Genomic DNA, 15,439 nt, shown 5'->3' on the forward strand with positions numbered 1-15,439 from the left:
GGGGCACAAAGCAGAGACAGCACCCACACTCCTTAAAAGGGAACTTCAGGAAGCGTTTACTGCAGTAGTGCGCTTGCGCAGTTGCTCCCCAACAAATCGCCCGCCTTCCCCAGTCCGGCTAGCAGGGGGCGCTGTGAGGTAATGGACTAGTCTTCTCCCTATGGCTCTGGAACGTAGCGTAAAAGGGCAGCAGGCGAAGCGGGCTGAGCGGCGTTCTATCCTCGACTGCTCTGATCTCTATCACCCTTTGTCCTCCAGCCTCCCCGGGGCACTGGGCCTGCGGGCCTGGTTGCTAGGCAGAAGCGGGGCGCGGCGGCGGCCGCGGCGGCTGCCTGGGCGTTTGAAAAGCGGCTCCACAGGCGGCAAAAGGTCCTGAGGCGGCGGGCTCGCCTCTACCTCCGGCCGGGCCGAGTGGCCGAGCGGCTTTTGCCTTGAGTCGGGGCTGGTTAAGGGTGGGGGCTGGCGGCCCGGGGCCGGGGACTTGCAGGCTGCGGCGGCGGGCCCGGGCCTCAGAGCCGGGGCCGGGCAGTGGGAGCCCCCGGGAGCCGCGGGCTACCGCAACTCGCCCGGTTCGCTCTTCCCCCCAGCAGACCCCGCCTGCGGGCCGCCGGCCGCGACCATGGTCTCCAAGTCCGACCAGCTCCTCATTGTCGTGTCCATCCTAGAAGGTGAGCGGCCCGGGACTTGCTTTTGCAGCTGCTGCTTCCGGAGTTTTAACAGAGGAGTGTCGGACCGGGGCTTTGTTAACCTTAAGAACCCTGTCATCCTGCTTTTGCAGTCCCCAAAGACTTGTTCAGAGTTGAATGTAGTGAGATCTGTTAGGCAATTGATTTAAAAATCTCTCGGGGGAGTGTGAGAGCTATTAGGGATAGGTGGTATTTAGCGTGATAGCCGTAGCCCCAGAGAATATAGGAAAAAACGATTTCCATCAGAAGCAGCACGTCGATGACTTTTATATACGAGCTGGAAGTGTGCCTGGAAAGCACGTTCTGTTCAGTGGCCTCCGGGTAATACCATTTGTAAGAACTTCGCTTTGACTCCAATAAGTGTTTCCTGCAATTTCAGAAGTAGCGCGGAGGCCTTTCCCTTTACAAGTCCTGAGGGGGAATTTAGAAGACTGGGTGTCAAGAGGGTCTATTATACATGCCTTGAAGTTTGGTTGGTTGAATGAGTGACATCTCTTTGTTGGAGACTCGTCGAGTGTCAGACACTGAGATGGGAATGTAAGAATAAAACAGCCCTGGTTCTAAAAGCTAACACATAATTCATCAGGGTGTGGAAGAGGGAATGTCCACCTCTGTCTGGGGGAGCTGGGGAAGGTTTCCCAGAGGAGGTGACATTTATTTGGGTCCTAAAAGATGATTAGGAATTTGTCAGGTCAAAAAAGGAAGGAAGGCATTCTAGGCAAAGGGAGGCACAAAAAGCACTTAAGGTGTGGAAAAGCAAGGTGTGTTCTGCGATTGCTTCAGTTCAGTGCGGTGGGAGAGCAGACTGCAGGAAAGTGGAGGGCACAGGAGGGGAGAGGTGAAGTGAGGGTAGATTGGGATTTACATGAAGCAGGAGGCATCTGAGTGGGCCAGAGGGATGAGTGGCTTTCCCCCCAGCCCCTATGGGAGGTATTTTGCGGAGCTTGGCACTGTTTGGGGGGTGGGAGGGAAGAGGACGTAAACCTGGTTTTTGAGTTTTGGAACAAAAGACTGACCAGAAGCCATAAAGTGTTGGGGCAGTTTTAACTGTTAGGTTACTGATTGTTTAAAGGCTTAGGACTGAAATCCTCTTATAGTTTGGTTAATAATAGCTTTTGGACTTGGAGCTGTACCCCATGCTATGACGAAACAGAATTGTGAGGCAGGCACTTTCTCTTTGTAGCGTTCTGTCTCCTTGGAAAGATCAAAATAATGTGCAGGACACAATATGTTGGGATGTAATGTGATATTAAAAAATGATGTGATACGGGCTGTAAACATAGGTATTGGGGTGGTGGGTAGGGAGATGGCTGAAGTGCCTTGAGTGGTAAGTAAGCGTTAGATAGGTGAGGATAGAAGAAAGTCATCCCAGGCAGTTAGACAACACAGGCCAGTGTGGGAGTGAGCATGGTGGGTGGAACAGGGAAGAGGTCAGCAAGATGACCAGGATCGAGGAAGGTGAATATTTTGGAATACTGTAGTAGGAAATAAGCTTGTATAGCTAGAACGCGTAGGCCTCGGAGGTTGTTGAAAGCCAAAGAGTTTAGATTTAATGTTCTAAAAAGTAGGGAGGCAGCGTATAGTGTTCTGAAGTAGGAGAGTGTCTTTTGCAAGTTTAGTTTAGGAGCAGCATGCAGGGAGGAGAAGCTGGAGTCAGGGATGTCAGTTAGGTGTTGCCACAAACATATCTAAAACTAGCGTGTGTCCTCCCTCCAGACTGTCCCTCCTCTTGTGTTTGCATTTCCATCCGCTGTAACCAGGCTGGTGCCTCAAGCCAAGAACCTGGGCCTCATCTGCTTCCTGGGTTCCCTCTCCATCCCCAGCTTCCAAATGGTTACCCAGTGTTGTCGATTTTATGTTTAAAACAATAGTAGGTGCTTCATGTAAACTTTTAAATGAATGAGTTTCCATTATGAGTGCCCTGCTTTGGGGCCCTCATTATCCACCTAATCTATTGTAATAATCATTTCAGGAGTCTGTTTTATAAATGTTTTCTTCTTTTCCAGAAAACATCTACTGTTTACATTATTGTCTGGGGATAATCTTTCTGAAATGCAAACCTAATTTTCTTAAAATCCTTTGGTGCCCTAAAGGATAATGTCTCTGTGCTTTGAATAGCATATATGGCCCTTTATGGTAGACCTCTTGCCTACCAGCCTCGTCTCCCCTCCTGCCATATGTTCATGTGGTCCCAATCCTTCAGCTGTATTGAGCTGCTTGCAGTTTCTTGACTACATTTCTGGAAATGCTCTTTATTCAAAAGAAAATGATTAGGTTTTTACCATGAGCAAAATTCCGGCTATGTATTGGATTCGAAGGATGAAGAAGACAGGGTTCTGTTCTCAGGATATTCATTGTCTTAGGGACGAGCCGGGCACCTGTTTGTTCCACTACACATCCTCTGTTCTCAGGCTTATTGGAGGTTATAGTTATGATCATCTGACTGAAAATATAGGTTTTTTTGAAATATATGAAATTCATTTGGGGAACCTAGTGATCTTTTAGAGCTGCTGAAAATGAGGTCCAGAGAGAGGCGTCTGTGAGTGCTAATTGGGAGAGCCGTGCCATACCTGGTAAGACTCCTAAATAGGGGCTTACAAGTAGAGCCTCAGGCTGAAACTCACAGGTTTGCAATCAAGGCCTTTCTGACCAGCTTCCTTCCTAACCCAGTAGCTTGTACCAGAGTGAGTAGCAGCAGGGATGTATTTACTTAACAGTGGTTAAAACTCCCCTGAGCGAGATCCCCCTCACCAGACCTGTAAACAGGTTGACTGTCAGATTCTTAGTGCTTCTTCCTTAGTTCTTAAGCTTCCTGTTTTCAGTGTTTTAAGTTTGTTTCTTTCCACTAGACCCCCAGTGCCTCAAGGGCAAGTACTCTGTTTTATTCTTTTTGTGTCCTGTAATCTGACATAATACTTGACTCTGAATATGCCTTCAGTAAACAGTGAACAGTCAGGCAGTACAAATGAAAAGTGATGTGTAGATAGAATATTTTAATATTTCTTGATAATATGCAACAATGTCCTTACGAATAGGATCAATGAATACATGAGTCTATTTCTCTTCTGTAATTTGCAAAGTATTCTTAACTGTGTTAACAGGAAAAGGAAGATGCAGGTAAATTTGTTCTTGCAGCTTGATTATTTCCCAACTCTCCAAATGACTTAACTGTTCTATATTAAGTACTGGTATAATAATATCTAAAATTAGTGTAATCACATTTTAACTGTTTAATTCTAAATGTTATCGAGATCATTGCTGCTCGAAGTGTGAACCAAGGACAACAGCATTGACATTACCCCTGATCTTGATAGAAATGCAGACTCTCAGGCCCACCTTAGACCTGCTGAAGCAGAATCTACATTTTAAGAGTCCTCAGGTGATTGATGTAGACATTCATGTTTGAGAAGCACTAATTATAAATTATAGCTTTAAATTTGATTCATGTTTCTTATGAGTGTGTATATGAGTATGTGTTAGTGAAGTACTTTATGGAATATATGATAAGTCAACCACTCATAACATAATATCAATTTTTAAATCACATGCTAAATGATCATATTTGATATTTGTACACTTCTGATTAACCTGTATAGTTGTTTTTTTCCTTTTCCAGGTCGCCATTTCCCCAAACGTCCAAAGCATATGCTTGTAGTAGAAGCAAAGTTTGATGGAGAACAGTTGGCTACAGATCCTGTGGACCATACTGACCAGCCAGAATTTGCTACTGAGTTAGCCTGGGAAATTGACAGGAAGGCACTTCATCAGCATAGGTGATTGTTATTTTCAATATGTTCTGCTCTTTTTGGGCTATTATAAGTAAATACATTTGTATCTCTCATTAGATTGTAATAATAATATTTGCTGAGTGGTTTTTTAATGTGCCAGGAAATTTTCAAAGTACTTTGCAACAATAATTCATTTAAACATCAGAACAACATTACGAAGGAGGTATTATTATTTCCCCACATTACAAATGAGAAAACTGAGGCCTATGAGGTTAAGTAACGTGCCCTAAGTCAGTCAGCTGGATAGTGGTAGGGCCCAGCCAGTCCAGCTCCAGAGCCTAAGCTTTTAACCACTGCATCTAGCTTTGTTTTTTGCTGATGTCTGAGAGAATAGATATTCTAGAAATGCCATAATGATGCCTACTTAATATTAAACATGTGTTGCAATTCATTGTAATTTCTTTTAATTCATTTATTGTATATTTTACCTGGCTTGCCAAGGATATGTAGAGATATACGTAGTAATTATATGAGAGACTCTTTCTAATTAATTTTACACTTGATTTTAGATATTTAAACATTTTATTAGTATATAAAACAGACAAAGTTATAGCCTCTTATTTATTTCATGAACTCTGATGATCAGAAGCAGGCAAGAAAACTGATACTTTTATTTAAAAAAAGGATTGAAAATCTATTTCCTTCTGGGAAACACATAGTCACTTCAATACTTGCTCTTTTTTAGTACTAAATCAAATAAAAATAAAAAGTTAAACAGAGCAAAGAGAAATTTATTTTCTTCTATTGCTAGATCAGTCCATGGATTTATTTGAGAGGGTATTAAATTCTTAGAGAACATCAAAATTTTTGTTTCCTCTCAATGGCTTCTGGAATATCTGCTTAGATAGGTGCTGATATGAGATATTAGTGCCTGCATTGGTGGTTGTGTTTACAGTTGTGTTAGTGCCAAGTGGTACCACTCTGAATGTTGTAGGCTAAGAAAATAATGCAGATAAATCGAATGTATAAATGATGATTCTGTGCCAGGGCAGGTTTCATAGTCATTCCATTAGATAGAAGTGGTGGCAAAATTGAATCAACGTACTGTTATGAGCCAGTCTAGTGGTTCCAGACTCAAGAGAACCCATGATAATGCAGTCAAGGTCATGCTTACAGAATATTGTCATGTATTACATTAAATTATTGTTAATTTAATTTTAATAGTTTATGGTATTTAATTCCTAAGTTTATTTCATTTTTTTAGTAACAAAGGTGTGAGCATATATGTGTATTTGTAGTTTTATGAGTGTGACACAGTATTAGAAAAACAATTTAAAGTCAACCTTGAATATTCGTGGTAATTTTTGACTTTAAAAGAGTTCTGTACATTACAGAAGCTTGAGAAACATTCACCTAGATTATAGCTTCTTAGATGAGAGAGACTAAGATTTTTGACTTGTTTTACTTAGTTGGTATGTAGATAAGTAGATGTAATTAGTAGTTGATGCCAGTTGAAGAGTTTTTCAGGAAAAATAGACTAGTATAGGTTATCCTACAAAATTATCATTGTGTTGGTAGTAGTAGGCAGCTTTTTCAAGGCTAATAGAAAGTCAGTTCAATAGTAAGCAAAAGCTATTTTATTTATCACATAAATTGTTATGTTACAGGCTACAGCGTACTCCTATCAAACTCCAGTGTTTTGCCTTGGATCCTTTATCTTCAGCTAAGGAAACTATAGGTTACATTGTTCTAGACTTAAGAACTGCTCAAGAAACAAAGCAGGTACTGCCCTTTTGATGTTTTGTTACTGATTATGTTAGACAGTTGATTGTTTTCAAAAGGTATCAGATTGATGGAAAGGACATCGGATACTGGACCTGACAGATCATGGGTTTGAGCCAATATGACAGTTCTTATGTTTTAGTTTATGAATTTGATTTAGAAAGTCCTGCCTTTTTGGTCATTCCTTTGACCTAGAACTATCTTTCTCAAGGAAACTTCTCTCTGAGCTCAAATCCATGTTCAGGTTGCTGTTACTGCAAGCTTAACATGTGCAACTGCTTTCATAGGTAATCCTCTTCAGGCGTTCCTTGCTTCAGTGAATGGTCACCACTCTTCTTCTAGTTATGTAAACTAGAAATACAGAAGTCTGCCTCGACACCTCTCTTTTCCAGCCTCTATAACCACTCTTTCCAGTTGAATTTCCCCTCCTGAACCATCTACTGTTCTGCACTTTTGCTGCTGCCATCCCAGCCTAAGCTGCCATCATTTTTTACCGTGGCTATCAGAAGACATTCTAATTGATTTCCCTACTACCCGCCCTTTGCATTCCTTGTGTACTAGTCAGAGTAAGTGAACTTATTGAAACACACTTATGTGAACAGTACCCCATACAAACAAAGGAAAAAAAAAAGAATTCAAGGTTTTGATTCCTGTGTTAGTGCCTTTTGTTATTGAAAATGTTTCTTCCTATGTCTTTTTAAGTATCTTCTGATTTTTTGTATATTATTGACTTTAGAAATGTTTACTTTCAGTTTTTCTTAATGACTTTGCTTTGTCTCAACTTTCTTAAGAAAATAAAGTAAAAACATTCTTGTATTAAAGTTCTCTATTCTTGATTTGAATCTTAAATTAGAATTCTATGAAGAGAATGTATCTGTTACTAATGTTTTTGCTGCTGATAGCAGTGATATTTGCAAATGAGCCAGTCAGCCTGGCCCAAATTTGGAGTTATTCAAAAGAAACTGAAATTTTAGTTGCTTTGCAAGAGGACTCGTTTCTCCTCTGTCCTTGGGTACTCATCACCTCTCTGCCCCTACGTCCTGAAAAACCTTTTCTTCTTTGGTCTTAGACCCTCAACCAAGAGCCATGACTGCCCCTGACGTTTCTCTTAGCGGCCTCTCTGCTGCAACTTGCATGAGTCTGTAAGACACTTCTGGAGTCACAGAGAAGGCAGATCCTCTTAGGAGGGGGATAACTGAGAGGAGATCACACCTCTAAAGGCTCTCGGCCTGCCTTTTCCCTTGTCTCGTCCTTCAGGACAGTTCGTCATCATATTTGTGAGCAAAGTTAAGGAGAAATCTTTCCAAATTACATTAGTTTTAAGAAAACTAAATGTTGTCTTGCTTATTCCCTTCTGTTTGCCATCAGAAATATTTGAAGTTGGCCAGTAGAATATTTGAAGTTGGCAATAAATTGATTTTCTGTAAATAAACATTAACAGAGAAAAACCTAGCTTTATTTTTCTGAGTTACATAACAGAAAAATATATATTCAGAAAAATATATCATCTGTTACATATGAAAAATATATCATAAATTGTGCAGGTAGCTAAAAATCTTTTTTTCAGGCTTATACTTAAAATTAGAAGATATTTCTCATAAGAAATGCAGCAACAAACTATATTATGAATTTTTGCCTTTTAAAAAAACTTGGTTTGGATTTTTCTTTTAAACCTATGGCCTAGTTAAGCCTATTTTACTTATCAAACATAACTTGAATATAAAACAGCAGGTTTTTGGTTTGGGTCAGTATAGGTACCAGTTCCCTGCCTTTGTATAGCAGTGGTCAGAGTAAGAAGGCTGTTTCCAGGTGTTGAAATGGTGCCTCTGCAGTAATGATACATGTGGTCCTGGGCCAGGAGATTTTGCAAACTGCTTTGGGTACTAGAATTTCTGAGGTTACTTTGGGGGGGATATTCAGGTAATTTAGGATACTTCATTCTGTGAGAAAGCCTTTATATTTCAATATCAGTCAAATCTTGGTTCATAACCCAAAACTCTACCATTAGGCCTTTACTTTAATATTTTTATTAACACTAAACTTTTCTTTTCCTTATTTCACATAAACAGAACAAAACAAATGTGGCAGGCAGAAAAGGTATAACAGAAAAAGTGAAAAATTAGGGGTTAAGGCAGTGGAAAATTGTTAGTCTTTTATTGTTTAAGGGATGAAGTGAGATTAGGGACATAAGAATAAAGATGGAGAGAAATATATTGTGTTTTCTTCTCTTTAATATAGTACCTGTTGAAACATAGCAATAGAAACAAGGAAGACAGTCTGAACTTCTGCTGAATTTTCTCAAGAGGAAATTCACTTAGCTTCTTAAGCAGGATTAATTTCTTTTGAGGGAAACGTGAAAAAAAATATTTTAAAAGAGAAGAAAGTACTCAGAAACTACAGGAAATATATTTAGAACCTTATAGAACATTCCCCACTGTGTATTTCTTATTAACTGTTAAGGTGTTTTGTTTTTTTTGTTTTGCTGTTATTCTCTAGGCACCAAAATGGTACCAGTTGCTGAGTAATAAATACTCCAAGTTCAAGTCTGAGATACAGATAAGCATTGCTTTGGAAACAGATACAAAAGCACCAGTGGATAGTTTTAAAGCAAAGGGAGCCCCTCCTCGAGATGGAAAAGGTTTGTGTGTCATCTCTGAGAATATTCTCTGAGAAGCCATATCTGGACTAGAGCTTTAGGAAGCTGGTGGGTTTATAAGGAGGTATATGCCGGGGTATAAACTGATCTTACTCCAGTGCATCTGGCAAATATGACATTGTTGCACACGCAACATTTGTTGCTCTTAGCTCTTGTTTACAAAACTAAGAAATAGGGAAAGATTTTATTTTCTTTATTTGATATATAACAGAACAAAGTAGAAATTTGTATTGTTTTTCAAATTTGCTGCTTAGGAAAATTTTCTTCTAGGGTGAGTGCAGGAAAACCAAAAATGATTATGATGTTCTCTCTTAACTGTAGTTTAACAAAACCTTCATATTTTTCTTTTTTTTTTTAATTAATAAACTTTATTTTTTTGAACAGTTTTAGGTTCACAGCAAAATTGAGTGGAAAGTGCAGTGTTCCCACATACGCTTTTCCACCACACACACAACCTCTCCCACTGTCAACATCCCTCACCAGAGTGGAACGTTTGTTAAAATTGATGAACCTACATTGACACATCATTAGCACCCAAAGTCCGTAGTTTATATTAGGGTTCATTCTTGGTGTTGTACATTCTGTAGGTTTTAACTAATTTGTAATGACATATATCCATGATTGTATATCTACAGAATAATTTCACTGCTATAAAAGTCCTCTGCGCTCTGTTTGTTCATCCCTCCCTCCCCCTAACCATTGGCAACCACTGATCTTTTTACTGTCTCCATGGTTTTGTCTTTTCCAGGATGTCACGTTGTTGGAATCACACAGTATATACCTTTTTCAGATTGGCTTCTTTCACTTAGTAATATCCACTTAAGGTTCTTCCATGTCTTTTCATGGCTACATAGCTCATTTCTTTTTAGCAGTGAATAATATTCCATTGTCTGGATGTACCACAGTTTATTTATCTATTCACCAAGGACATGCCAAGTTTTGGCAATTAGGAATAAAGCTGTTATAAACATCCCTGTGCATTTTTTTGTGTGGACATATTTTCAGTGTGTTTGGGTAAATACCAAGGAGCATGATTACTGGATCATATAGTAAGAATGTGTTTAGTTTTATTAGAAACTGCCAAACTGACTTCCAAAGTGGGTGTACCGTTTTGCATTCCCACCAGCAATAAATGAGAGTTCCTGTGGCTTTACTTCCTTGCTGGCATTTGATGTTGTCAGTGTTTGGGATTTTGGCCATTCTGAGAGATGTATAGTGGTATCTCGTTGTTTTAATTTGCAATTCCCTAATGATATATGATGTTAACATCTTTTCATATATGTTTACTTACTACCTGTATATCTTCTCTGGTGAGCTGTCTGTTCAGATCTTTTGCCCATTTTTTAATTGGTCAATTGTCTTGTTATTGTTCCATTTTAAAAGACTTGTTCATATATTTTGGATAACAGTCCTTTATCAGATGTGCCTTTTACAAATATTTTTTCTCAGTTTGTGACTTGTCTTCTCATTCTCTTGATGTTGTCTTTAGTAGAGAGGAACTTTTTAAAATTTTAATGAAGTCCAGCTCATCAATTCTTTTATGGATCATGCCTTTGGTATTGTATCTAACAAGTCGTCACCATACCCAGGGTCATCTGGGTTTCTCCTGTGTTATCTTCTAGCAGTTTTATAGGTTTGTGTTTTCCACTTAGGTCTATGATCCATTTTGAGTTACTTTTTGTGAAGGCTGTAAGGTCTGTGTCTATATTCTTGTTTTTTTTTTTTTTTTTTTTTTGGTGAGGAAGATTGGCCCTGGGCTAAGATCTGTCGCCAATCTTCCTCTTTTTGCTTGAGAGAGATTGTCACTGAGCTAACATCTGTGCCAGTCTTCCTCTATTTTGTATGTGGGAGGCCTCCACAGCACGGCTTGATGAGCAGTGTGTAGGTCTGCGCCCAGGAACCAAACCCGCAGACCTCAGGCCACTGAAGCAGAGCATGCGAACTTAACCACTATGCCACTGGGCCAGCCTCTAGATTCATTTTTTTTTTTTAACATGTGGATGTCCATTTGTTCCACCACCATTTGTTGAGAAGACTACCTTTGCTCCATTGTATTGTCTTTTCTCCTTTGTCAAAGAATGGTTGACTGTATATATGTGGGTCTATTTCTGGGCTCTCTATTCTGTTCCATTGATCTATGTGTCTCTTTTTTCACCAGTACTACACTGTCTTGATTACTGTATCTTTATAGTAAATCTTGAAGTTGAATAGTAACAGTCCTCCAACCTTGTTCTTCTTCTTCAGTGTAGAGTTGGCTATCCTGGGTCTTTTGCTTCTCTGTGTCATCTTTAGAATCATTCTGTTGGTATCCACAGACTAGCTTGCTGGGCTTTTGATTGCATTGAATCTATAGATCAAGTTAGGAAGAACTGACATCTTGACATACTGAGTTGTCTAAGCCATGAGCAGGGAATATCTCTCCATTTATTTAGTTCTTCTTTGATTTTGTTCATCAGAGTTTTGTGGTTTTCCTCAAATAGATCTTATACATATTTTGTTAGATTTATTCCTAAGAATTTAACTGTTTTGGGTACTGATGTAAATGGTATTTTTTTTTTAAATTTCAAATTCTACTTGTTCATTACTGGTATTTAGGAAAGTGATTGGCTATTGTATATTAACCTTGTATCCTGCTACCTTGCAATAATCACATTATTAGTTTCAGGAGTTTTTTGGTTGAATTTTTCCATAGATGGATAGTCTACCATAGTTATGTCATCTGCAAACAGACAATTTTACATCTTCCTTCCCAAACTGCATGCCTTTCTTTCCTTTACTTTGTGTTACTGTGTAGCTAGGACTTCTAGTATGATATTGAAAAGCACTGGTGAAAGGAGACATCCTTGCCTTGTTCCTGATCTTAGTGAGAAAGCTGCTCACCATTAAGTGTGATGTTAGCTGTAAGTTTTTTGTAGATGTTTTTTATCAAGTTGAGGGAGTTGCTCTATTTCTGGTTTGCTGAGTTTTCGATCGTGAATGGGGGTTGGATTTTGTCAATGTTTTTTCGGCATCTATTGATATGATCATGTGATTTTTCTTCTTTAGCCTGTTGATGTGGTGGATTACATTAATGGATTTTCGAATGTTGAACCAGCCTTGCTCACCTGGGATAAATCTCATTTCATCATGCTGTATGGTTCTTTTTATACATTATTGGATTTGATTGGCTAGTGTTTTGTTGAGGATTTTTGTGTCTATGTTCATGAGAGATACTGATCTGTTGTTTTCCTCTCTTGTAGTGTTTTTGTCTGGTTTTCATATTAGGGTAATGCTGGCCTCATAGAACGAGTTAGGACGTTATTACCTCTGCTTCTATATTCTGAAGAAGATTGTAGAGAATTGGTATAATTTCTTCCTTGAGTGTTTGGTAGAATTTACCAGTGAACCCAACTGGGTCGAGTATTTTCTGTTTTGTAAAGTTATTATTGATTCAATTTCATTAAATGATACAGGCCTATTCAGATTGTTTCTTCTTGTATGAGTTTTATGCGTCTTTCAAAGGAATTGGTCCGTGTCATCTAGGTTATCAAATTTGTGGGCATACAATTGTTCATAGTATTCCTTTATTTTCCTTTTAATGTCCATGGGATCTGGAGCAATGTTCCCTCTTTCATTTCTGATAGTAGTAATTTGTGTCCTCTCTCTTTTTCTCTTAGTTAGGCTGGCTGGATGCTTGTTGATTTTATTCCTCTTTCCAGAGAGCCAGCTCTTGATTTCTTTGATTTTCTCCATTGATTTTCTGTTTTCAGTTTCACTGATCTCTGCTGTAGTTTTTATTTCTCTTCTCTGCTTGCTTTGAATTTAATTTGCCCCTATTTTTCTATTTTCCTGAAATGGAAGCTTAGATTATTGATTTCTTTTTTGCCTTTTAGTGTGCCTTGTAATTTTTTGTTGAAAGGTAGACATGATATACTGGATAAAAGGAAAATAGGCCTTTAGTAATATAGTGGTAAGGTGTGGGCGGAGGGGAAGCGTTTTTTAGTCCTATGATTAGGTCTCAGTCTTTCAGTGAGCTTGTGCCCCTGAACTGTTTGGATTGGTCTGATATTAGATTGATTATATTATATTTGATTAGGTTATACGTCTTTGGCAGGAATGTCACACAAGTGATGCTCTGTTCTTCTCATTGCATCTTACCAGGTGGTGTACAATTTTGATTTTTCTCATTACTGATGATGTTCACTTTGATTACTTGATTAAGGTGGTGTGTGTGTGTGTTCTCAGCTATAAATTTACTCTTGTTTTCCTTTATAATTAATAAATTTATTGTGAGGCAGAATTAGAAAAATGTGAAAACATTGATTCCTCGTTAAACCTTCAATTTATTCATTTATTTATATTATATAGGTATGGACCTATAGTTTTCTCTTTTTATTTAGTGGGTTACAACCTTGAGCTATCATTATTTGTCTCAGAGTTGGGCATTGGGAGCCTCTTCAAGCTTCTTTTGTTTCCTTTTGACTGTCTCTATAATTCTTTGAGCTTTTTCTTGTTTCCTTCTACAAAAAGATGGTTCAGGCTCATCTTATACTTTCCCTGTCTCGGCCCTGGATTCAGCCATTTCTTTAAGGAGCCCTGCTTCCTTTTAGTGAAAAATGATGTTTAGAAGTCAAGATCCAAGTGCTAGGTATGTCCATTGCTGTTCCTGCTTCCAGGCCCTTTCAGTGGAAAAGTTAGGGAATTTGTGCATGTATGTATACATACACACAGATATGTGTACATTCACATGGATATACACACACACAGGTATATATACCTATACACCTTTATATTTCTGTTTGTCACTACATACATTGAACAGCATGCCTTCACATTGACACCTGCAATCCTTCCAATCCTACACCACAAGATTTATCCTAGTGTTCCTCCTTTCCATACTTGTGGCTACCTGACAGTGAGACAGCTGTCATAGTTATTATTTTGACTTCTAAGCTCTACTGACCTTACTATTTAATGGCTGCCTTATTAAAGTATTTGTCAGATACTGTGCTAAGTGCTTTACTTTCATTATTTAATTTGATCTTCTCAGTAACACTATAAAAGCTTTGCAGAAGAAAAAATGGAGACTAAAGGAGACCATATAGTTTGGTCATACAACTACTAAAAGGCAGAACGGGGATTGGAACCTTGGTCAGTGTGACTCTAGTGTCTGTACTTATAACTATTATAATATTTTAGTCAGTGCTGCAGTAAACATATTTCTTCAGGATTAACTGCAGGAAGGATTGCTTGTTTATAGAATATGCATATATAAAATTTTGATAAGCCCTGATTTATTACCCTCCAGAAAGTCTATACCTACCAACATGGAGAGTGCCCACTTTCCTGCGTTCTCCCTAATACTGAATGTGGTCTATTATTTTAGTTGTGTGTAGTTTTGATTTTTTCCTTAATTTGAAAAACCCTTGTCTCTCTACAGTTTCTTCATTCCAAAGCCTATTTGATTATATCAGTTCCCTTCCCAAATTATTTCGTGATTTTCTCTTATTGTTAGAAAACTATCCGAATATTTTCAACATGGTGTTCAAGAAGGCCCTTTATGATATGCCCTCTGCCTCGCCTCGTTCTATCAGTCCTTGCTCTGTGATCCAGCACACCACACCTATTTCAGTTCCCTAACCACATGCTTTTTCTTTCTTCTGAGTCTTTGTACATATTTTTCCTTCTGCCTAGAACACTCTTTTTCACTCAGTCTTTTTCTCTTTTTAGCTGAATTTTGCTTGTTTTTCAGTTTCTAGTTTAGATTCACTTCTTTCAGGAAACCTGATGCCTTTTCTATGTGGTTTATTAAATTGAAGTTGTAAAAATGTTATCTTATTTCAAAACATGGCTTTTATGTGCAGAAAGAAAATGGTGATTATATAAAGTTTCTTTGGAGAGTGTGTGAGATATTAACTGTATCCATGAAAACTGCCAAGCAAATTAAAAAGTATAACCAGCTTTCAAAATCTTATAACGGTTTATGGCAAACTGCAATGTAGTTTAATTGTATTTTTCTCTGTAAAGTACCTGCCAGCCTCTCTGGACTTGATCCCAAGGACGTTGTGGCAGTGCTGAATGAGGAGGAAGGCTACCATCAGATCGGACCAGCAGAGTATTGTACTGACTACTTCATTATGTCAGTGACCATAGCATTCGCCACCCAGCTGGAGCAGGTGAGACTTTCCCTCAGGTTAGTGATTCATGAAGAACCTGCAAACATTTTATTTTTTAAGTCTGCCTTTTAGGTATTAAAATAAGATTTGCAAGTGGACTTTTTTTACTTTTTAAAAATAATTTAGAAGAATGTTTTCTTTCATGTCAGAAAGCAGTTTTGCTTTAGGAAAATAATAAATTGGAATGATCTTGGTAGTAAGAGAGTAAATCTCTCAGGATTTAGAAGAAAGACCATCATTAATTGTACTAGGTGGCTTTGTAAGGACTGATATGAAGGGATTTTTTTCAAAGCATTGAGTAATTTACTTTTAGGAGAAATATGCAGTGTTGGGAACACTTTGTTTCAGTTATACCTTAATAGCTGTCAGATCTAGGATTAGATTTTACCTTATTTACAAACTGACAGCTTAGCCTGTTACTGTTTCTTGCAT

The 15,439-nt window shown here is 38.5% G+C and overlaps 1 protein-coding gene across 5 annotated transcripts in view; it reads left to right on the forward strand.

The window, feature by feature from the left end:
* Positions 1 to 228: 228 nt before the first annotated feature.
* The window catches only part of CEP120 (centrosomal protein 120), a 74,498-nt gene continuing 59,287 nt past the window's right edge, over positions 229 to 15,439 (forward strand). For 2 of the 5 annotated variants that reach the window (XM_044780387.2, XM_070517500.1), the window contains exons 1-5: positions 305 to 668; positions 4,303 to 4,459; positions 6,082 to 6,196; positions 8,693 to 8,834; positions 14,859 to 15,007. In XM_044780387.2, the coding sequence (XP_044636322.1) occupies positions 620 to 668; positions 4,303 to 4,459; positions 6,082 to 6,196; positions 8,693 to 8,834; positions 14,859 to 15,007 (612 nt within the window). In that variant the 5' untranslated portion in view covers positions 305 to 619. Of the gene's footprint in view, positions 669 to 4,044; positions 4,066 to 4,302; positions 4,460 to 6,081; positions 6,197 to 8,692; positions 8,835 to 14,858; positions 15,008 to 15,439 lie in introns of those variants that run through there. The other 3 variants (XM_044780388.2, XM_044780390.2, XM_070517501.1) reach the window with 3 other exon arrangements.

Source organism: Equus asinus, chromosome 9, assembly GCF_041296235.1.
Source record: "Equus asinus isolate D_3611 breed Donkey chromosome 9, EquAss-T2T_v2, whole genome shotgun sequence".
NCBI classification, from domain to species: Eukaryota; Metazoa; Chordata; class Mammalia; order Perissodactyla; family Equidae; genus Equus; species Equus asinus.